At 36.9% G+C, this 25000-nt stretch overlaps 1 protein-coding gene across 8 annotated transcripts in view; it reads left to right on the top strand.

Moving 5' to 3' along the window:
* LOC136840743 (glutamate receptor ionotropic, kainate 2-like) overlaps positions 1-25000 on the top strand; it is a 297978-nt gene that overhangs the window by 210218 nt on the left and 62760 nt on the right. For all 8 annotated transcript variants that reach the window (XR_010853725.1, XM_067107569.1, XM_067107570.1 and 5 more), the window contains exons 3-5: positions 11319-11474; positions 14191-14375; positions 14955-15103. Coding sequence is in view for 7 of the 8 variants with exons in the window: in XM_067107569.1 (XP_066963670.1) it covers positions 11319-11474; positions 14191-14375; positions 14955-15103 (490 nt within the window). In the remaining variant the exon portion in view is untranslated. The remainder of the gene's footprint in view (positions 1-11318; positions 11475-14190; positions 14376-14954; positions 15104-25000) is intronic.

Raw genomic sequence — 25000 nt, 5'->3', positions numbered from 1 at the left:
TTGTTGTTGTTATTTTTTATTAGTTTTAATTTATTATTATTATTGTTGTTGTTGTTATTATTATTATTATTATTATTATTATTATTATTATTATTATTATTATTGCTAAAAAATTCACAATCTCGTGAAAAACGATCTGTGTAATAAAAATCCACACTCATATAGTAAATATATTACTATGTAAAATAAACATAGAAAATATTTACTATGTAATTGTGGATGTATTTTCAAACATTATTATTATTATTATTATTATTATTATTATTATTATTATTATTATTATTATTATTATTATTACTCTGGATATAATCCCCTTTACCGAATTGTGAATCAAAAGACTATTCAAAACTACCCTTCAAGAAACTTATAATGCACAAATAAATGATAATAATAATAATAATAATAATAATAATAATAATAATAATAATAATAATAATAATAACTGACTCATTAAAAAGAAAATACACTACTTGCTCAAGTCATCTATATCTGTCCTTTGTATCGGCAATAAACATTAATCTAACTCGCTCTGAGATTTATGCTCCGAGGTTGCCGGAGCATAATAACCACAATCAACTCTATATCCCTTAACAACCTCCACTCAATAAAATGTTTGTTAGGTTCTTGAAAACTCAACAAATTTAAATGATTTTCATTTGAACGTATTATTATTAGAATTATATTATTATTGAAAGGGTATTGTTTATGTATTTTCCACCTTCCATATCAGAGCTTCGTACGGGTATATTGCCGTCAGTGCACCTCGTGCGGTGCACTGTAGGCACTGATTAAGGTTCTTTACAGCGTCCCTTCGGCCCCTAGCTGCAACCCCTTTCGTTTCTTTTACTGTACCTCCGTTCATATTCTCTTTCTTCCATCTTACTTTCCACCCTCTCCTAACAGTCATTTCATTGTGCAACTGCGAGGTTTTCCTCCTGTTACACCTTTCAAACCTTTTACTCTCAGTTTTCCTTTCAGCTCTGAATGACCTCATAGGTCCCAGTGCCTGGCCTTTGGCCAAAATTCTATGTTCCATTCCATTCCATATCAGAGAGGAAGATTTAATAATCACAGAAATTCAGTTTTCAAGAATAATTGAGAGATTATTACGACACGCAGTTCCGAGGTTAGAAATGGTATTAATCCAGAGCGAAGTATTTTATTTTATCTTAATCAGACTCTGATACTTTTCAGTGAATTGAAAGAACTTCTGTTTAGTTGAAGCTGATGTATAGATTTTGCGATAAAACTGTGAGCATTTTAGTTTTCTGTAAAAGAAAACTATTGTGCCGGCTTTGTCTGTCCGTCCGCACTTTATTCTATCCGCACTTTTTCTGTCCGCCCTCAGATCTTAAAAACTACCGAGGCTAGAGGGCTGCCGCAGGTTAGGAAGTTGATCATCCACTCTCCAATCATCAAACATACCAAATTGCAGCCCTCTAATCTCAGTAGTTTTTATCTTATTTAAGGTTAAAGCTAGCCATAATTGTGCGTCTGGCAACGATATAAAATAGGCCACCACATTGCAAGGGAAAGAGAATATATATATATATATATATATATATATATATATATATATATATATATATATATATATATTTATATATACATATATTTTGTGCATGTGTGCATGCGTGCGGTGACTGCTTTGGTGTAAAAGTATGACTGGGAAAAAGGATGCGTTATGCTTCTATGAGTGTTTGATATCTTCATGATGGGGCGATGCGAGAAGTCACAGAAAGGATATTGAATATAAGTTCTAAGTCGTGGGACAGGAAAATATGGGTCTTGAACGGAATGTGGAATGGCTAATGCGTCAAACTCAGTGGTTCCCAACCTATGGGTAATTACCCACAAGTGGGTAATTTGGATAATCTGTGTGGGTGATGGATGGGTTGTATATATATGATTTATAATTTGTATCTTAAAATTTAGAAATTGAACAAAAACATGAGTATGATTTTTTTTAAATAACCCTTATCTATTTATTTTATTATAGATTCATAGAATCTATATTACTTTAATTATTTGATGATGTAGGTAACACAAACTTGGTGAAGTCAGTAAATGGTCGATGTAATGAAAAAGAATGGGAACCGCTGGTCTAAATGATTCTCTGTGCTTGATTTCGGCTAAATGCGGAGACCGGGGAAGGAGTTTGAAAACGCTGGCAAGGGCAGAGAACCGAAGGTAAACACGAGCTAGGGTAAAGTTTTGGGGGGTAAACAGGAACCAGGATGATGGAATAGTGAATGATGAAATGGATGAAGGGGAGAATGGAAGCAATAGGTTTGTTTAGTAATATGAAAGTCAATGTTTCGAAATGTTGGTAGGATGAGAGAACAAGTAAGAAATGCAATCGAGTTTTCTGTACAGCCGCTATAGCGTGTAATCAAGGGCACCGAAAATAGATCCATCTTTCGGTGGTCTCGGTATAATGCTGTATGGGCCGCGGCCCGTGAATCTGTAATCCACTGGCTAGTGGTGGCCTATTTTATATCGTTGCCAGAAGCACGATCGTGGCTAACTTTAACCTTAAACAAAATAAAAACTAGTGAGCCTAGAGGGCTGCAATTTGGTATGTATGATGACTGGAGGGTGGATGGCCAACATACCAATTTGCAGCCCTCTAGCCTCAGTAGTTTTTAAGATCTGAGAGCGGACGGACAGACAAAGCCGGCACAATAAATTGTGAGAAGCAGTCTTATTATATCAGTAATCCCAAGTTATACCCTATGCGATATGAACCTTCGCAGTGCAACGCTACTTCATGGCACCTCTAATTTAGTCACTTGCAGATGATTGGCCCAGATCCCTCTTCAACGAGACTGCCGTAATAAACCTGCCCCCAACACGAAACAAACAAACAAACGGGAATACTTTATCGCGAAGCAATTTCCTTGATGTAAATGCTGGCCTTGGCTCTGATATGCGCAGCGGGTTTAAGTGGTCCATTCTGCATTGCAAATATTTTATATACACATCCCGAACGCAGGGCAATTGAAAGAAGCAGGAGGGCAGAGGAGTGTATTATTACTCTCGCATCTTTTTTTTTTCATATTTTTATTCCGAATTGTAATATGTTAATCAGTTCAAACTGAGTTTCGGCTGAAGGAGATTAATGTGTTTAGTCAATTTTATCCGTAGTGGATCATTTCTATGCTAATGTAAGCTTGGCTTTGGACGATGCAGAAGGTCGCGTTGAAGATCATTGCATCGCTTTCTAAAATTGAACTGAATATAGAATTTGGGACAAAGGCCAAGCACCGGGACCTATGAAGTCATTCAGCGCTGAAACGGGAATTGAGAGTAAAGAGGTTTCGAAGGTGTAACAGGAGGAAAACCTCAAAGCAGTTGCACTATGAATCAGTTGAAAGTAAGATGGAAGAGGGAGAATATGAAAGGAGGTACAGCAAAAGGAACGAAAGGGGTTACAGCTAGGGGCCTAAGAAGGGATGCTGCGAAGAACCTTAAGTAATGCCTACAGTGCACCGCATGAGATGCACTGACTGGGTCGTGGTTATACGAAGCTATATTTCGGGACCGAGATTTTTTTTCCTTCTTATAATTCGAGTCGGATCCTGTGGTCATGAATATTTGATATGCATAATAGATTACCTTTTTATTCTAATTTTTTATATCAGGTAATATAAAACCGCTGCTTAAGACATACTGTATTAGCTGGTCCACCTGTATAGTGGTTAGTGTCGTGGCATGCCACTCAGATGTCGCGGGTGGTTCGCGTCTCCCCCAGGGCGATGAATAAAAATCACAGGCTCTGTATCATGATCAGTTACTGGTGCAGTGTTGGGGGCGTCTGCTGCAGTGGGAGGTTGAAACCAACATTCTTTGGAAGCTTAAATAGTTTCAAGTCAGTGGCCCCTTTGGCGGGCTTGTTCCATGTGAATAGGTTTCATCTGCTGAAATAATAATAATAATAATAATAATAATAATAATAATAAATAATAATAATAATAATAATAATAATAATAATATTCTTTGGAAGCTTGAATTTCAAGTCAGTGGCCCCTTTGGTGGGCTTGTTCCATGTGAATAGGTTTCATCTACTGAAATAATAATAATAATAATAATAATAATAATAATAATAATAATAATAATAATAATATAATAATAATAATAATAATAATAATAATATGACTTTTACCAAAATATGGGACAATCAGTTTATTTTTATAAAATAAATTTATAACTACTGTTGCAGGAAACAAAAGCAACTGTAACTTAAAAAAAAATCTTTATTGACAAATGAGACATCCTGTCGAGGTGCTTGACACAAATCATGGCATGAAACTTACTTAACTGTTGTGTAATTTATAGAATTACGAGGCGTTACATAATCAGCAGAAGCACTTTGAGAAATTCAAGCTCTGTACAAAAGCTGGTGATGAAGAATTGACTTTAAATTTAGCCAAGAAGTTCTGAAACCTGTTGGCCTGAGAAGCCTGTTTGAATCTCCATGATATTTGACGTAACCAGATATCTTAGCATTTTTATCAACGCCCTTTTTTGAAACTTCCAAAATGTTCATTTTCGCCCTTTGGTGTTTAATTGCTACTTAGATAACTGACTAAACTCTTAAGGACCTTGGTGAAATTAGGATAGTTCAGAAATGAGTAAAAAATTATTGAAGCTTAGTGAAACTCATTATTTTATACTAATTCAGTATCCAAAATATATTTTAGGACCAAAGGGGAAATGATTTTTCATTTTGATGTGATGAGATAAAATTGCGTATGAGATAAAACTAGAAGAGTTCAGAAATAAATAAAAAAAATATATTTTACCATAATGAAATTCATTTTATACTGAGTCAGTACCCAAAATATTTTTTATGACCAATTAGGAAACGATTTTTCATCTTGATGTGATGAGATAAAATTGCCGGTATGTGATCAGACTAAAAGTGACCTAGTTCTGGATTATGATTAAGATCTTATTCCCAGATTTCACTTTAGCGTCACCTCTAAAAATAAAAAAAAAATTAAAAAAAAAAGAAAAGGAAAACTATTTGCATGATGTAATGACGTTTAGGAATGCTTCATAAACTTTAATTAACTAGTAAAGCATGCGCCGAATTATCTTCGGCGCAATCGAGTTTTCTGTACTGTACATACAGCCGTTACAGCGTGTAATCAGGGCCACCGAAAATAGATCTATCTTTCGGTGGTCTAGGTATAATGCTGTATGAGCCGCGGCCCATGAAACTTTAACCAAGGCCCGGTGGTGGCCTATCCTACATCGTTCCCAGAAGCACGAATATGGCTAACTTTAACCTTAATATCAAGTAAAAACTACTGAGGCAAGAGGGCTGCAATTTGGTATGTTTGTTGACTGGAGGGTGGGTGATCAACATACCAATTTGCAGCCCTCTAGCCTCGGTGGTTTTTAAAAACTGAGGGCGGACAGAATAAAGTGCGAACGGACAGACAAAGCCGGCACAATAGTTTTCTCTTACAGAAAACTAAAAATTGCTTTATTGCTGTTTTTCAGGTTTCACTGACATATAAAAGTGACCCCCCATGTTATACAGCCTCCATAAATGTCGGAAAATATGGGATAGTCCCTCATGATGGCTTCGTAAACTGGGGAGAATCTCACTTCCTCTAGGGAAGGGTGTCCTCTTTTTGGGGTGTTTGGGAGGCGGGGGAGGGGCGGGGGCGCATGGTTCCGGGAGAGAGTTTTCTGTCCACTGATCTTAAAATACGGCCAGAAGAGAATTGGTATGTTGATCATCCACCCTCCAGTCATCAAACATACCAAATTGCAGCCCTCTAGCCTCAGTAGTTTTTATTTTATTTAAGGTTAAACTTAGCCATAATCGTTCTTCTGGGAACGATATATGCCAGGCCACCACCGGCCCTTGGTTATAGATTCGTGGACCACGGCTCATACAGCATTATACCGAGACCACCGAAAGATAGATCAATTTTCGGTGGCCTTGATTATAAGCTGTTCAGAAAGCTCGATTGCGCCGAAGAAACTTCGGCGCACTTTTTACTTGTTTTTTTCTTTAATTTCCCTTAGATATCACAATGACTTTACCTTGTAACCAGAACATATATTAATACAAGTCTTTGCCATTATTCTTGCTGGTCTATTCAAAGAGTGAGACCACAGATGATCGCAGTGTCACTTGTTGTTGGGTGAGTGAACTGGTAATAATTTTGATGAATTATTACTTATTAAAATATGATTTTTTGAGTAGGGTTTTATTAACAAGGGCTATATTTCTGTGGTGATTTGCATATGTAATGGAAGTTAAAAATATTAAAGAAACAGCAGTTTGATACAGGAATGGTTTATTGCCTGGTACAAGTCACCACCTGGCCGTAACCAGAAGTCATCACCTCTCTGTAACCAAAGTCACCTTACTATAACCAGTCAGAGTCACCACCTTGGTGTAACCAGTAAAAATCACCTTATTATAACCAGTTAAAAGCATTACCTTACTGTAACCAGTAAAAATCACCTTGTTATAACAGTAAAAAGCATTTCCTTGCTGTAACCAGTAAAAATCACCTTATTATAACCAGTAAAAAGCATTACCTTACTGTAACCAGTAAAAATCATTTCCTTACTGTAACCAGTAAAGATCATGACCTTACAGTAACCAGTAAAAATCACCTCACTGTAACCAAGTAAAAGCATTACCTTACTGTAACCAGTAAAAATCATGACCTTACCGTAACCAGTGAAAGTCACCACCTTACTGTAACCAGTAAAAATCATTACCTTACTGTAACCACTCAAAATCACCTTAAAGTAACCAGTAGAAGCCGCCACCTTACTATAACCAGACAGTCACCACTTTACTATAACCAGTCAGAGTCACCTGACCATAACCAATAAAATCCATCACCTCTCTGCAATAACCAGTACACGGCTTTTACCATAGCCATTACCATCGATAAGCACCGAAATCCCCACGCATCCACTCCGGAGCGATGGAAGCAGGGGAAAGACTAAGAAAAAAAGTCCTCGAATATTAAACCGCCGGTGCATGAAGAACTGGGAAATCAACAAGACGGATATTTGGCTATCAAACACGGCCATCTCTTTCGCCTGCAGAATTCTGCTCGCGTCCTGGTGGGTGGTTGGTGGTTGGTGGTGGTTCCCTTCCGCTCGATTTATTTCTCTTTGCTGTAACAAGGGAAGGAGAACGAGATCTGATGCTGCTCGGTGATAAGAGAGAGAGAGAGAGAGGAGGGGGCGGTGAAGGTAGCTGTAGAGAGAGAGAGAGCGAGAGAGATTATATCACAAATAAGCGAAGGATGTATGCTATATATTTTGAGGCGTGTATATATATATATATATATATATATATATATATATATATATATATATATATATATATATATATATATATATATATATATTTATATATTACTATTAATTTTATTCTTTGTTACCCTTGAGATTCATTTTTTTAGTTTTCTTGTAAAAGAAAGCTATTGAGGTGGCTTTTTCTGTCCGCCCTCAGATCTTAAAACTACTGAGGCTAGAGGGCTGCAAATTGGGCATGTTGGATCATCCACCCTCCAGTCATCAAACATGCCAAATTGCAGCCCTCTAGCCTCAGTAGTTTTTTATTTTACTTAAGGTTAAAGGTAGCCATGATCATGTGTCTGGCACCGCTGTAGGTTCCAACAACACAGGCCATCATCGGGCCGTGGCTGAAAGTTTCATGGGCCGCGTCTGAGAGCTTCATGGGCCGTGGCTGAGAGTTTCATACAGCATTACACGCCGTACAGAAAACTCGATTGCGCCGAAGAAACTTCTGCGCAATCTCGGTTTTTTTATTACCCCCAAAAATGTGATTTCTTTGTTTAATAGAGATAAACACTAGAAATATCAACTAATTGAGACTGATTAGAAAAAAACATTAATTAATGTTAGACAACCCAAGAAGCTCATTGACGAAAGAAGCCGCAGATTGCAATTAGGAACTATGGAAGGATTTGCAGTAAAATAGATTAAATACTGAGAATATGGGGTGACTCGATTAATTAATACATATCTAATTACCCAAAAGTCCCTGCAGATTTGCTACTCATCTCAATGTCAGCCACAAAACCGGACGTTATTATGGTCTTCCACTAATTAATTTTATTTTTTTCATTTTTCTCGTCTCTGAAGTGTCGTTATTTAAATTTTTTTTATTACAACAAACCCTTTTACATTCTGTTATTTATGAATGTACGTATATTTATGTTTACATAAAAAAAAGATGGCTTAAAACTAACAATAATGATTGAACAACCAGTTATATACAGCAAATATATAGATTACAGTAAATCATATATATTTATATCCGCTAATTAATTGGTATTTTCTCTCCGCCTTCATTTAATGAAATTGCTATGGAAGATGGCGCCTTAGACGAGACCATGAGATTGCTTGCGTGTACCCAGCATTTGTATCTGTATACCGTATATTTATTTCTATATTAATTATTCCGTTATTGCCATCTTTGCTTTCGTCACTTCTGTCATTATTATCCTTGCCACCTATGCAATTATCGTTCCGTCACTTGTTACAATTCTGTTACGGCTCTTGTTACGTTGTTCATCTTTATATTTGCAATTCTATCACGGCTTTCTTTTGTTACGTCATTGTACTTTCATTATTTCTGTTCCTCCCCTTTTATCACCTTTATTTCTTTTAACTGTCGCTTCCTACTTCGCCTTCATTTGGCTTAACCGTTTGGTATAATGTTCAGCGTCGTCTTTCATATTAATTTCAATTTCTTGTTTATTTTTATTGTTCTCCTTTCGTAGTTTTCTGTTAGCGTGGGTGAATTTCCATTTCATTATATTTTATTAATAATTGTAGTTACCCTTTTATTTTAATTTTGATTATCACCATTTTTATTTCCTATCATTCGTTTCGCCCTCGCTTTCATATCTCCAATGTTGCCATTTCCTATCTATCTTGTCATTATCTTTATTATCATTATCTTTATTATAATGTAAAATTCACTGATAATTTCGACAGCCACTTATTTTTTTAATATTAATTTCTCTATTATTTATTTAATCAGTCTTTATCAGTCTGTTCTATTCAGTCTTCTCCTTTTCCTTACATTACTTGTTGTGGCATGTAGGTCTGCCCCTCTCATTTTTGTTTTGCTCTATTTCAATTCCTCTTGTCATTTTCTTTACTTCCTCTGCTCCCTTATTCAGTCAGCGAGTTGAATGTTCCATTTTTAATCGCTGCTTTTACCGTCATCACCACCACCGACGTCATCACCACTACCGATGTCATCACCACCACTGATGTCATCGCAACCACCGATGTCATCGCCACCACTATCGTCATCACACCACTACCATCTTCACCACCACTATCGTCATCACCACCACTACTGTGTTCATCACCACCACCGACGTCATTACCACCGGCTTCATCATCACCCCCTACGTCATCACCACCACCGACGTCACCACCACCACCACCTCTATCACCACAACTACCGTCATCACCACCACTACCGTCATCACCACCACTACCGTCATCACCAGCACTATCGTCATCACCACCACTACCGTCATCAACACCACTACCGTCATCACCAGCACTATCGTCATCACCACCACTACCGTCAACACCACCAACGACTTCATCATCACCCCCTACATCATCACCAACAACGACGTCATCACCACTACCTCCACCTTCATCACCACAGCTACCATCAACACCACCACCGACGCCATCATCACCACTGCCGTCAACACCACCACCATCACCAGTGTCATCACCAGCACCACCACCATCGGCATCACAAATAATCCTTCTAATTTAAATCGACGCCCAGAGCTGATCTCTCGGAAGCTGTTTTGGTAACGCCAAAAAAAATTGTCTGTTTAACGGCCATGTTTTTTTTTTTTCTTTTCTTCGCCGACATTTTTAAAAGACTGGAATTGCATCATTTAAACTGGTTATTAGAGACTGGGTGCGCGATGGAGCTTGGAAAGTTTTTCTTTTGTTATTTTTTTTAGCATTATCTGATCAGTCTGCGAGGAATGCTCAGAAAACATTTGCCACTCTGTCCGCACTTTTTTCTGTCCGCCCTCAGATCTTAAAAACTACTGAGGCTAGAGGGCTGCAAATTGGTGTGTTGATCATCCACCTTCCAATCATCAAACATACCAAATTGCAGCCCTCTAGCCTCAGCAGTTTTTATTTTATTTAAGGTTAAAGCTAGCCATAATCGTGCTTCTAGCAACGATATAGGACAAGCCACCACCGGCCTGTGGTTAAAGTTTCATGGGCCGCTGCTCATACAGCATTACACCAAGACCACCAAAAGATAAATCTGTTTTCGGTGGCCTTAATTATATGCTGTACAGAAAACTTCGGCGCATTTTTTAATTGTTTGTTGTCGTGATGAAGAAATTAAGAATGCCACTTCTATGCTGGAAAAGTATTTGAAAATTGAAAATGTCGATTTATCAGATCCACAATAATCTTCGTCCTAATTTTCGACAATATTAACATATAAAATAATGCCAAATTATAAAAGTACTTCTTGGACAGTTATTTAAAAAGATTCCTATCAGTTATGATTAATTTTAATTCCATTAAAACGCAATCCTCAAGAATATATTCAATACTGAGAAAATACTTGTTAAAATGAAGTGTATTGATGCGTGAGTTCCATACTTTTTTCATACTTCTTCTGTCTATGAAATCCTAGAGTCCAACACAATACCGAGACATCAAACAACTTCTAGGACATTAATTAAAAAAGATGTGTATCAGAAATTGAAAAGTTTAGCTTCATTTGTGCCCACCAGACAACACAATCCTCAGGAAAACATTCCAAGACCAGGAGCCGTTGCACAGACGCGAGCGCTGGCGTAATTATCTCTATATGAGAAATGCCGGCGCTGATTAACGCCATTAGATGTAATAATGGTTCAGTGGCACATATTACACGACACCTGTTGTATTGGAAGGTGTAGTAGCTTTAGTGTAGTGTTGATGTCCAGCGTTTGTTATTTTCCTGGGTGTAGGCGTGTAGTTTCTTTTCCAGTAAGAGGTGTGGCGATAGTGATAGATTGTATTAGGTTTTTATTAATAGATGGTGATGTTTAGGTATTCATTTGGAAAGTGAAATCAGAATAGCGCTTGCGTCCACCATTCGGCCCTGCTTAAATAGGTACTGTAGCTTTTGCTTGGGTCGAGATAAAAGGTGTTTAGAGAAAGCACACACACATACACAAACACACATATACTTACACACAAAATTTTACGTGAAAACTCCTGTGTAAAAATCTATTTTCTCTCTCCAGGTGGCTTATTCGACAGTACGGACGACCGCCAGGAGGAAGCCTTGCGGTACGCCGTCGACGCCATCAACAGCGACCGGAAGCTTCTGGCGCATGCGCGCCTGTCTGCGCAGATCGAGAACATCCCCAACAGCGACTCCTTCCGTGGTTCAAGAAAAGGTAATGGATGGTTCTTTGAATATGTTGTTTTATATGTTTTTTATCATGTTTTTTTTTTTCAAGATGATTATGGTAGGTATAAAAGGGGTTGATTGTTTTTATTATACTGTTGTATTTATTGTCAGTACAGTTACAGCAGTGTGAATTTATTGTCAGTGCACTTATAGCAGTGTGAATTTATTGTCTGTACTTACAGCAGTGTGAATTTATTGTCAGTACACTTACAGCAATGTGAATTTATTGTCAGTACAATTACAGCAGTGTGAATTTATTGTCAGTACACTTACAGCAATGTGAATTTATTGTCAGTACACTTACAGCAGTGTGAATGTATTGTCAGGACACTTACAGCAGTGTGAATTTATTGTCAGTGCACTTACAGCAGTGTGAATTTAGTGTCAGTACACTTACAGCAGTGTGAGTTTTTTGTCAGTACACTTACAGCAGTGTGAATTTATTGTCAGTGCACTTATAGCAGTGTGAATTTATTGTTAGTGCACTTAAATCAGTAGTGTCAAAATAATTGTTCTGACGTTTGCATTAGGCCCTAATACTTTATTAATGTTTTAAAAAAAGTCAGTGTACTTCAAAATTATACTCTAAATAGATCCTTTTCACTCTGTTGACACATCTTGGTACTTAATGTAATCCGTGAAAAATCTTTGTACTTAATGTAATCCGTGAGAAATCTTGGTACTTAATGTAATCCGTGAGAAATCTTAGTACTTAATGTAACTCCCAAAAACAATGGTTTCGATCGAGTATAGCAATCCTTTTATTCCTTTATATCAATCCCCACTTTGTAAGACCTTTATGCTAAGGTGCAACCCCTTTCATTCCTTTTACTGTACCTCCGTTTATATTCTCTTTCTGCCATCTTCCTGTCCACCATCGCCTAACAATTGATTCATACTGCAACTGCGAGGTTTTCCAGCTGTTACACCTGTCAAACCTTTTTACTGTCAATTTCCGTTTCAGCGCTGAATGACTTCATAGGTCCCAGTGCTTGGCCTTTGGCCTAAATCCTGTATTGTATATGATTCTGTAACAATGGCGAGTTATCTGAAGGGAAACATTCGACTCCACCTTCCGAATTCCCCACTAAATCCTGATCCAGACCAATGCCTGGTCTACAAGACGCAGGACATTGCAATTGTGGGACGCAGTTCGTCATTACTTCTACCGTAGGCACAGAACCCCGGGGGGGTTTCATGGAGAAATTGCGGCGGGAGCCTAAAAATCCTCAGGGGAAATAACTCTGAATGGAGATTCAATTTTCGAGCGAATTTTTTGGCGGAATTCTTGGGGTATATGTTTCGCGGTGGGTAATTGAGAGTCCTTTTTTAATGCATATATGGCCACGATGAAATTGAAACACCTGACTCTACTCTAATATATTCTGTTTGCAAACAGTGCTGTGTAGAACACTAAGTGTGTGAACCTGGCTAGGTGCATATATATATATATATATATATATATATATATATATATATATATATATATATATATATATATATATATATATATACATACATACATATATACATTGATTTTTTTCCAAAGATCTTGATTTCATTGAATTTTCAAATAATTTTATTTTATTGTTTATTCCAAAGGTCTTGATTTCATTAAATTTTCAAAGAATTTGATTTCATTGTTTTTTTCCAAAATCTTGATTCCACTGAACTTTCAAAGAATTTTATTTCATTGTTTTTTTCCAAAGATCTTGATTTCGCTGAATTTTCAAAGAATTTTATTTCATTGTTTTTTTTCCAAAGATTTTTATTTCTCTGACTTTTTAAAGAATTTGGTTTCATCGAATTTTCAAAGAATTTGATTTTATTGTTTTTTTTAATCTATTTTACTGGATATTCAAAGAATTTGGTTTCATTGAATTTTCAAATAATTTGATTTCATCGAATATTCAAGAATTTTATTTCATTTTTTTTCCAAAGATCTCGAGTTCATTGAATTTTCGAAGAATTTGATTTCATTGAATTTTCAAAGAATTTGCTTTAGTTGACTTTTCATAGAATTTTATTCCATTTTTTTTCCAAAGATTTTGATTTCATTGAATTTTCAAAGAATTAGATATCATCGAATTTTCAAAGAATTTGATTTCATTGTTTTCCAAAGGTCTTGATTTCATTGGATTTTCAAAGAATTTGAATTCATTGAATTTTCAAAGAATTTGGTGTCATTGGTTTTTTCCAAAGATCTGGATGTCGTTGAATTTTCAAATAATTTGATTTCATTGAATTTTCAAAAAATTTGGTTTCATTGGTTTTTTCCAAAGATCTGGATGTCAATAAATTTTCAAATAATTTGATGTCATTGAGTTTTTAAAGAATTTTGATTTCATTGAATTTTCAAAGAATTTGATTTCATCGAATTTTCATAGAATTTGATTTCATTGTTTTTTCCAAAGGTCTTGGTTTCATTGAATTTTCAAAGAATTTGCCTTCATTGTTTTTTTTCCACAAATAGCTTATTTCATTGCCTTTTCAAAGAACTTGATTTCAGTGCCTCTTAAAGAATTTAATTTCATCGTTTTTTCAAAGAATCTGAGCTCGTTCCCCTTTCAAAGAACTTGACTTCCTTGTCTTTTGAATGAACTTGATTTTGATTTCGCTCTATTTCCAAAGAACTTGACTTCCTCGTCTTTTGAAAGAGCTTGATTTCGTTAATCCAGAACTCGACTTCCTTGTCCTTCCAGTATGCTCTTTGCTCAAGTCCGGAGTGGCCGCCATCTTGGGCCCCCAGTCTGGACAGACGTCTGCGCATGTGCAGTCCATCTGCGACGCCCTAGAAATCCCCCACATCGAAAACAGATGGGATTTTCGACTCACCAGGGACGCTTACTCCGTCAATCTCTATCCTCATCCCTCGTCGCTTGCCAACGTACGCATCTGAACAAAGTTTTGTTTGTGTATTTTTTTCAGTAAATTGTTTGTTTCATTAATGATTTAAGTGTTTGTATTTATATGCTGCATGTTTATATATAAAATGCTGTTGGAAATATGAGGTCATTCATGTGTGTCTTCGTGTGGCCAGTAGATTCCAACAAAGATCTTTCATCTTTCATTATTATTATTATTATTATTATTATTATTATTATTATTATTATTATATGCTGATTAAATGTTTACTTTGTCACAAATTCAGTGTTCCATAACTTTTTCACTATAACATGAATTTAGAATAAATTATTATTGATACCTATCTAAAAATTTAAAAAAAAATTTGTAATAAAATTATTTTTCTTATTTGGTGGCTTCCAGCTTCTTGAAGTGACATAGAGGATTGTTTGTGAACAGAACCAAGCTAAAAGTTCTATATTATCCCTCAGTTTTATTCAGGCTGATCACCGTCCTTCTTGGAATATCCTGGCAGGCTTACCAAGCTAAACACGAAATATTATAATATCATAACTCAGTTCTATTCACACCTACCATCGTTCTTCTTGGAATATTCCCAAAGGCTTACATGGACGTCCTGAGAACGCTCGGATGGAAGAAATTCTGCATCATCTACGAGAACAACAACGGCCTCATACGAGTCCAGGAGCTCTTGAAGGATCAAAGCTTCGACATCAATCTGAGGCAGTTGCCCTATTCCGACGATTACAGGTGAGTTTACCATTCATCAACCCGTATAGGAAGGCAGTGCCGTCCAAAGCCAAGAGAGAGACAAGGTCTACCCAATTGGGCGGAGTCGCCTCCCACCTGGGGTAACTACGTAGGCGATGACGTATCTTAGAGGTACCTGCTCATTACGGCAATTCAAATGCTGACGCAATGAGGAGGTAGGGAAAGCTCCGCCTACATGGGGGATTTTGGGGGAGAAGTGAACAGACTTTCTCTTGCTCTTGGCCTTGGTGTCGTCAGTGCTACCTCACAGGCAGTGCAGTGTAGGCATTTTATACTTAAGGCTCTTTTTCAGCGTTCCTTCGGCCCATAGCCGCTTCAGCCTTTTCATTCTTTTTTTACTGCACCGCCTCAGTTCATATTCTCTCTCTCTTCCATCTTGCTATCCTCAAGCTTCTCCTAACAGTTCTGCCCTAAAATGGAAGACTGCAGTATCTGCAGAAATACAAAGCTGAGAAAAATGGTAGATACTCCCTTGCCTTACTACTGATTTTGCAGATACTGCAAGTGGGACCCCCTAAATACTCGTGGAAAAAGCATTGAAGAATCATTCTGAAACTGCAGTAACTTGTGGATTAGTGTTTCACGAGCCCAGTAGGTGGCATATATCTCAATTTCGAAAATTTTTGCAGATACTGCAGTTTTCCATTCTAAGGCAGAGTTGTTTCATAGTGCAAATGCGAGGTTTTCCTCCTGTTACACCTGTCAACTCTTTCTGTGCTCTCAGTTTCTCTTCGAGCGCTGAATGACTTTATCATCATAGGTCCCATCGCTTGGTCTTTGGCCTAAATTCTTTATTCCTTTGTTGTTCATGACACTTGCTTATTTAAGGTCAGTGATTACAATGTACATTTCACTTTATATTTCGTCAGCTACATTCTTCTGTCGGTGACGCGATCTTTGCCGTTATACAGTGCGTTTACCAAGAGATCTGTCCTTTATTTGATAATCCACGTATCATACGATCAGAATCTGTTTGGAAAACATGCATCAACTCGTCGCTGTTTTAGATAAAAAAAAAATATATATGTATATTATTATACTCCCACGGTTATAAAAATGTTTAGGGCAGTCGCCTGAATACCAAAACAACGAATCCCAAATAAGTCATTCATATCCTCTAATGTAAAACAAACCGAAGTGGAAAACTGCCAGACGCATGAGCCAGCCATTCGAGATAAACACATCGAGGTGAAATGTAAACACGCGCATGCGCAAGACGCACAAAGACAAGGTTGCCTGTTTTTTTTTATTGTGGCAATACTGACGCCGTCCTTCAGAGGGCTATGCATGACGACAATAACGCTACGGTACCATGCATTTCCTAATCTCATACATACTAATTAGGCCATTTGCATGGCATTATTGCGCGACAGCCGAACTAACTCTTGCCGTTTTATGACTTCCTGAGAAGTTTGACTGCTGACGAATTTTTTTTAGCAAACTTTTCGAAATGAATGCAGAAGACATGTCGGTCACTTGTCCGCTTAATGGCGAAAGAGATCCTTGCACATTCTATTGAAATTCATTTTTGTTTTCTCCTTTTTATTTTTCTGTAAAAGAAAACTATCGTGTCGGCTTTGTCTGTCCGTCCGCACTTTTTCTGTCCGCCCTCAGATCTTAAAAACTACTGAGGCTAGAGGACTGCAAATTGGTATGTTGATCATCCTCCCTCCAGACATCAAACATACCAAATTGCAGCCCTCTAGCCTCAGTAGTTTTTATTTGATTTAAGGTTAAAGCTAGCCGCAATCGTGCATCTGGCAACGATTTAGGACAGGCCACCACTGGGCCGTGGTTAAGGTTTCGTGGGCCGTTGCTCATACAGCATTATACCGAGACCACCGAAAGATAGATCTATCTTCGGTGGCCTTGATAATACGCTGTACAGAAAACCCGATTGCGCCAAAGACACTTCAGCTCATTTTTTACTTGTTATAAATAATTTCTTAGCTTATTTGTATCCTAATCTGTGCGAAAATTTTTGGTCCTATTCTTAAATCATGAAAAATTTCTTATTTGTGTGTTTGTCTGTTTTGTAGAGTATATTTCAGAAATTGTGTGTGTGTGTGTGTGTGTGTGTGGATGTCCATCTCGAAAAAATTACTGCACTTAATCAGTTGCAAGTTGTCCACATTTGCGACTTTTCATTAGGAATCTCCTGCTGTGCCTTACAGTTTGCAAGGTTGTCTTCCAGACCAGTTTTTCAGTGTACTCTCTCTCTCTCTCTCTCTCTCTCTCTCTCTCTCTCTCTCTCTCTCTCTCTCTCTCTCTCTCTCTCAAGCGAATAGTGTCCTGGGAATTTCTACGTAACCCGAAAAATCATTAGGATAATTTGAAATTGATTTTTTTTGCTAAATTTTCTCAATAACCTTATCCTTAATGCCGTCAGTACACCTCACATGGTGCACTGTAGGCATTACTTGAAGGGTCTTTGCAGCGTCCCTTCGGTCCCTAGCTGCAATCGCTTTCGTTCCTTTTACTTTACCTCCGTTGATATTCTCTTTCTTCCATCTGACTTTCCATCCTCTCTAACAATTGTTTCGTAGTGCAACTGCTTTGAGGTTTTCCTCCTGTTACACCTTTCAAACCTGTGAATTTCCATTTCAGCGCCGAATGACTTCACAGGTCCCAGTGCTTGGCCTTTGGCCTAAATCCTAGGTGTCCCAGTCTGTGTGGCTACACAGGCGGATATGAGAAATCAAAGAAAATGTTGAAGGAAAGAGAGGAGGGTGTAACTCTATACGGAATCCGATCACGTTCGGCACGCGCCATAGGCCCAATATTTCTGTTGAATGAGTGGCTCCCCAGCGTTGTTTCCCGAACGGTGGTGAAAGCCTATTTTGGTAGAAATGGGGGTGCGGTTACCTAGGAGCTCCGATGAAAGGTTCCATTGGAAAGGCAGAAAACTGTGGCGTGGCTTGAATTCGCTGGGGATTCTGTCTCCCTTGCATTCCGTGCATTTTTCAGTCTTGCCTAGCCCACTGGTATGGTCGCTAGTGTCGTGACGTGCCACTCGGATGTGGCGAGTTCGCGCCTCTCCCCCAGGGCGATGAATAAAAATCACTGGCTCTGTGTCATGATCAGTTACTGCCGCAGTGTGGGAGGTTGGAACCGACATTCTTTGGAAGCTGGAAGAATTTCAAGTCAGTGGCCCCTTTGGTGGGCTTGTTCCATGTGAATAGGTTTCGTCTACTAGATAGACTTGAAATTCAAGCTTCCAAAGAATATGGTGTTCATTAGGAAGAAGTATGAGGAGGTGAAGTGAAATACAGAAAGAGGAGATACCACTTATTAAAAAAGAAAAAGAAATAAATAGATAAAAATGTATTAAAATCCAAGAAGAATAATTAGTATTAGGGTAGTAACGCATTGCATTGCATTTCCGCTTGAATTCATGCATGTATGCTTGTCGTGCATGCATAAAATGAGAAGATTTCACCCGAGGGAATAACTCCTTCACTCTACTTATTCAGTAAACAAAAAAATCGTTCTTTGATTATGAATCCTATTACTTCTTATTTCCCTCTTCGGACGAGTAACTGCGATTTCCGCTTCTGACAGTTCCGTGCTTTGAAAGATTAGCCGGAATTGCGATGGTGCCATTACTGTCCCGGAACCAGCTTAGAATAATCCTCAGAGCTTTCGGGAAATTAGAATATGAACTTCTCCCTTTTAACTATAACCCGTAATGAACATTGCGCTTACGAGAGAGAGGTGGATAAAGAGGGTTTATGAGAGAGAGAGAGAGAGAGAGAGAGAGAGAGAGAGAGAGAGTAAGAGAGAGAGAGAGAGAAAGACCTAATTCCATAAAATTTGGATTTAATCGGACAAAAATGAAGGAAAGTTAGTGGAGATCAGGAGAGAAATATGAGTTGAGTTAGAAATTAGGAGAGAGAGAGAGAGAGAGACCTAATGCTATATTTTAAAATTAGCTGTCCAGAATAAGGAACATAGTATAGTCAGTAGACATCAGGGAGAAAATAAAGGTTTAATGAGAAAGTTACATTAGAGAGAGAGAGAGAGGGGGGGGTGCTTAATTCCATAATTTTAAATTCATTGGGCAAAAAAGAAATAAAGTTAGTGAACGTAAGGAGAAAAATAGAAGCTTAATGAGAAAGTTATATATATATATATATATATATATATATATATATATATATATATATATATATATATATATATATATAGAGAGGGAGTTCTATTGCTTTAATTTTAAATTAATTATACAGGAAAGGAAGAAAGTCAGTGGAAATAAGAAGAAAAATAAAAGGTGGATGAAAAATTATAAGAGAGAGAGAGAGAGAGAGAGAGAGAGAGAGAGGCGGGGGCACCTATTACTAAAATTGTAAATCAACTGAACAGAAATGAAACAAAGTTAGTGGACTTTCAAGTTGAGAGAGAGAGAGAGAGAGAGAGAGAGAGAGAGAGAGAGAGAGAGAGAGAGAGAGAGAGAGAGAGAGAGAGAGAGGCGCCACCCAATACTAAAATTACAAATCAACTGAACAAAAATGAAACAAAGTTAGTGAACTTTCAAGTTGAGAGAGAGAGAGAGAGCTTGATTGAATAAGCATCTCCTTAGTAAGCACTGAGATATATGATTCAGTAGAAGCAGCATCAGGAGTTGCAGTTCCTGATCTAATCTGTTTCATGAGTCAGCTTTAGTAATCAAATCAGGGAGCTGGCTTTGAGGTGCAACTCCGGTATTAATGTTGGGATGTTGTCAGTTGCATGATGTTAAATATGATGTTAAAAGGGAGGCCTTGTAGCCGTTAATGTCGATTTATAATCTTTATTGTTCTGTGTGCTGATTAAGATCTGATGTTAAAAGGGAGACCTTTTATCTTTGATGTTAATTTATAATCTTTGTTATTCTGTGTGCTGATTAAAATCTGATGTTAAAAGGGAGGCCTTTTATCGTGAATGTTAATTTATAATTTTTGTTATTCTGTGTACCGATTAGGATCTGATGTTTAAAGATAGGCCTTTTATCGTTAATGTTAATTTATATCCTTTATTATTCTGTGTTGTGATTAAGATCTGATGTTAAAAGAGAAGCCTTTTATCGTTAATGGTAATTTATGACCTTTATTATTCTGTGTGCTGATTAAGATCTGATTTTAAAGAGAGGCCTTTTATCGTTAATGTTAATTATAATCTTTATTATTCTGTGTACTGATTGAGATCTAATGTTAAAAGGGAGGCCTTTTATCGTTAATGTTAATTATAATCTTTATTATTCTGTGTGCTGATTAAGATATGATGTTAAAAGAGAGGCCTTTTATCGCTAATGTTAATTTATAATCTTCGTTATTCTGTGTGCTGATTAAGATCTGATGTTAAAAGGGAGGCCTTTTAGCCCTTAATGTTAATTTATAATCTTTATTATTCTGTGTGCTGATTAAGATCTGATTTTAAAAGAGAGGCCTTTTATCGTTAAAGTTATTTTGTAATCTTTGTTATTCTGTGTACTGATTAAGATCTGATGTTAAAAGAGAATCTTTTATCGTTAATGTTAATTATAATCTTTGTTATTCTGTGTGCTGATTAAGATCTGATGTTAAGAGGGAGGCCTTTTAGCCGTTAATGTTAATTTATTATTATTATTATTATTATTATTATTATTATTATTATTATTATTATTTTATTATTATTATTATTAAATAGAGAAATAGATAAAAATGTATTAAAATGCAAGAAGAATAGTATTATTGTTATGTTATGTTGTGCACTGATTAAGTCATTAATGTTGATTTATAATCTTTGTTCCTCATAGGTGGGTAGTGAACAGACCTTCTCTTTCTCTTGGCCTTGGTTAAACCTAGACCATTAGAAGTCAGGGATATGACAGAAATAAATCCTGTGTTTAGGCTTACTGTCGGCCAGAGGAGTTATACAGAAAAAACATAATTGAATATACGTTATTTATATTCTAAGATTACTAGTGAATTATTTCATCAGTAATTTCCGAATGAGCTTTAATGTCTTTGGTCGTATAATTTGAGGTTTTTAAACTTGTGGTCCTATTTCAGAGGACATAATTATACAGTATCATGAAGTAGGTGAGGAAGAGAAATCGGGTAAAGAAGGAATAAGACAAAGAGGAATGAGAGGTGTCATCTCTGCGACTTGAGGAATGATGCTTAATCTCCTAAAGTCACATTTGAGATGAGTGATGGATTCCCCGCCAACTTCTTCCTTGCCCCCTCCCTGCACCCCACAAAAAAAGCATCGTGTAAAATTAAATTGAGAGAGAGAGAGAGAGAGAGAGAGAGAGAGAGAGAGAGAGAGAATTAGGTTTTCCCTTGTAACTTCAGGAAATGAGCCTCTGTTCATTTGTGTTGTTAATGATGAGATTCTTTGACGTTTATTTCAGCATGCTAGAAAGATTTTATGTCATTCCAGCATCCTTACGAGACTCCTTATCATTCCAGAATTCCTTTTAATAATTCTCGACGTTCCAATGTCCTTTTGGAATTTCTCAAAGTTCCAGTATCCTAGTGACAGCTCTATATATATCTTGATATCCTCATTCGACCCCTTGATACTGTAGTGTCCTTGTGAAATCCACCGATGTACTGTTATAGATGACATTCTTGTGAGGCTTCTTAACATTTTTGGATCCTTTTTCGTATCCTCGTAGGATTCATTAGCATTCCTGCGTCCTCGTGAGGCTACTTGGCGTTCCAGTTTCCGTGTGAGGCTCATTAACATTCCGGTATCCGTATGAGGTTCCAGTAAATTCCAGTATCTTTTCAGTATCCTTGTAAAACTACTTGGCATTCCCGTATTCTTGCGAGATTCCTGAACTTTCCAGTATCCTTGTGGAACTACTGGGCATTCCAGTGTCCTTCTGGGATTCCTTAACATTCGCGTTCTTGTAGGTAGTGACACTCTATTGTCCTTGTTCAAATCTTCTACGTTCCAGTATCCTAGTGAGACTTCTTAACACTCCAGATTCCTTCTCAGTTTTCTTAACTTTCCAGCGCTGTCGGAAGACTCCTGGACATTCCAGTATTTTTTTTGAGGCTTCTTGATATTCCAGGATCCTTGTCACTTTTCTTAACTTTCCAGCGCTGTCGGAAGACTCCTGGACATTCCAGTATTTTTTTGAGGCTTCTTGATATTCCAGGATCCTTGTCAGTTGTCTTCACTTTCCAGCGCTGTCGGAAGACTCCTGGACATTCCAGTATTTTTTTACGCTTCTTGATATTCCAGGATCCTTGTCAGTTTTCTTAACTTTCCAGCGCTGTCGGAAGACTCCTGGACATTCCAGTATATTTTTGAGGCTTCTTGATATTCCAGAATCCTTCTGTTTTCTTAACTTTCCAGCACTGTCGGAAGACTCCTGGACATTCCAGTATTTTTTTTAGGCTTCTTGATATTCCAGGATCCTTGTCAGTTTTCTGTAGCAACCTTTTATCCTTATGAGGCTCCTTAACATTCCAGTTATTCCAGTTATCCTTACGAGATGTTTCAGAACTTCAGTTTGATGTTTGTTAGATACAAGCAACATTCGAGTCACTTTCTGAAAATTCCTAACATTATCTTTCTTGTGAGAGTCCTGAGACGTTCCTTCATCCTTACGAGAGAGAGAGAGAGAGAGAGAGAGAGAGAGAGAGAGAGAGAGAGAGAGGCCGAGAAATTCCAGAATTCCAGTGTCGTCATCTTCCTAGTATCATCTTGCTCCTGCAACCCTGACATAAACATTTCGAAATTACTTCGGTCTGTTTCCGACTTAGTCCGCCAATTACTTCAATCTGCTTCCTTCTCGACTTCCCCAAATTACTTCCGTCTGTTTCCTACTTGCTGTGCTGCTACCCCTCCCCCCCCCACCCTTGTGGTAGGTAGGTCCTTCTCCATGTAATCCCCCCCCCTACCTCCCACACCCACCTTTCCTTTCTCCTACCTACCTCATCCTCCCGTCTTCTCAAGAATTTTAGCCTTGTCTGTTCTTCAGTTCTTTATTGCATTTTCCATTTTTTTTTTTAATTCTTCAACAACAAAACCCTTTGTAGCCTTGAATACTAAGGCTCAAAAGCCCTTTCGTGTAAACTTGAATAAACTGCATGCAAGCAAAATTCAAGCATTTATCCCTTCTATTTCTACTTCATCAACAACAAAACCCTTCCTAGCCTTGAATACCAAGGGGTTCAAAAGCCCTTTCGTGTAAACCTTAATAAACGGCATGCAAGCAAAATTCATGCATTTTCCCTTTTTTTTTCTTCATCAGCAACAAAACCCTTCGTAGCCTTGAATACGAAGATGCTCCAAAGCCCTTTCGTGTAAACTTCAATAAATGCAAGCAAAATCCAAGCATTTTTAACCTTTTTTTTTCACTTCATCAACAACAGAACCCTTCGTAGCCTTGAATACTAAGGTGTTCAAAAGCCCTTTCGTGTAAACCTTAATAAACTGCATGCAAGCAAAATTCATGCATTTTCCCTTTTTTTTCTTCATCAACAGTAAAACCCTTCGTGGCCTTGAATACTAAAGGTACTCAAAAGTCCTTTCGTGTAAAATTGAATAAATTGCATGCAAGCAAAATTCAAGCATTTTTCCCTTTTTTTCTACTTCATCAACAACAAAACCATTTGTAGCCTTGAAAACTAAGGTGTTCAAAAGCCCTTTCGTGCAAACCTAAATAAATTGCTTGCATGCAAAATTCATGCATTTTTTGCCTTTTTCTTCTAAAGTTGTTTTTTCTATAATTCATTTCCCTTTGAACACTTTCAAGTGTTCTAGTTTAGATTTTTTTTTTATTCTAAAGATTCATATGTCCATTTTGATATACTTTTGTTGGACCATATCCAGGAGCTTGTAATTTTAATTGTATTGTGTTGTGGTCAATAAACTTCTACCTATCTATCTATCTATCTATCTATCTATCTATCTATCTATCTATCTATCTATCTATCTATCTATCTATCTGGCTGTCATGCACCCCAGTTCCGGACAGTGGAACTAGAATGCATGACAGCGAGGCATCTCGGCCCGAAAGTGTTCAGAAGGAAAAGAAATAATAAAAATAAAAAAACTTTATGAGAAAAAGGCAAAAAATGCTTGAATTTTGCAAGCATGCAGTTTATTAAAGTTCACACGAAAGTGCTTTTGAACAAATTGGTATTAATGGCTACAAAGGGTCTTGTTGTTCACGAAGTAGATAAGACAAAAAATGCATGAATTTTGCAAGCATGCAATTTATCAAAATTAACACGACAGGGCTTTTGAACAAATTGGTATTCAAGGTTACGGTAGGTTTTGTTGTTGATGAAAAAGAACAAATAGAAATAATTAACATGCATGGAATCTGGAATATTACGTTTTTTGTGTATTTTGCGTCTGTTTTTAAAGGCCAGCACTGTAGGAAATGAATGAAGTAATTTTGATAATAAACGCATGAAACTGTTTTCTCTCTCTCTCTCTCTCTCTCTCTCTCTCTCTCTCTCTCTCTCTCTCTCTCTCTCTCTCTCGTTATTGCGAGCGTTGTGAAAACATTTTATGAGGTTGACTGAATTTGTGGGGTTAATATTAAGCCGGAAATATTTTTGAATACTGATATGAACTGTAATATACAAATTGTACTGGAACAAACCTTAATTATTTTTTTAAGTACATTACTTGCATCTGTATAACTGTATGTCGAAGTTAGTATACAGACTTTTGAATATAGAAAATTAATAGATTTTTATATATATATATTTATATATATATATATATATATATATATATATATATATATATATATATATATATATATATATATATATATATATATATATATATATATATATATATATATATATACATATATATATATATAAAATTTATTGATTTTTGTCTTCAGAAGTCTGTGTAACTTCGACATATAGATCCAAG

This window comes from Macrobrachium rosenbergii, chromosome 8 (genome assembly GCF_040412425.1).
Source record: "Macrobrachium rosenbergii isolate ZJJX-2024 chromosome 8, ASM4041242v1, whole genome shotgun sequence".
NCBI lineage: Eukaryota > Metazoa > Arthropoda > Malacostraca > Decapoda > Palaemonidae > Macrobrachium > Macrobrachium rosenbergii.
This window is presented reverse-complemented; position numbering and strand designations above follow the sequence as displayed.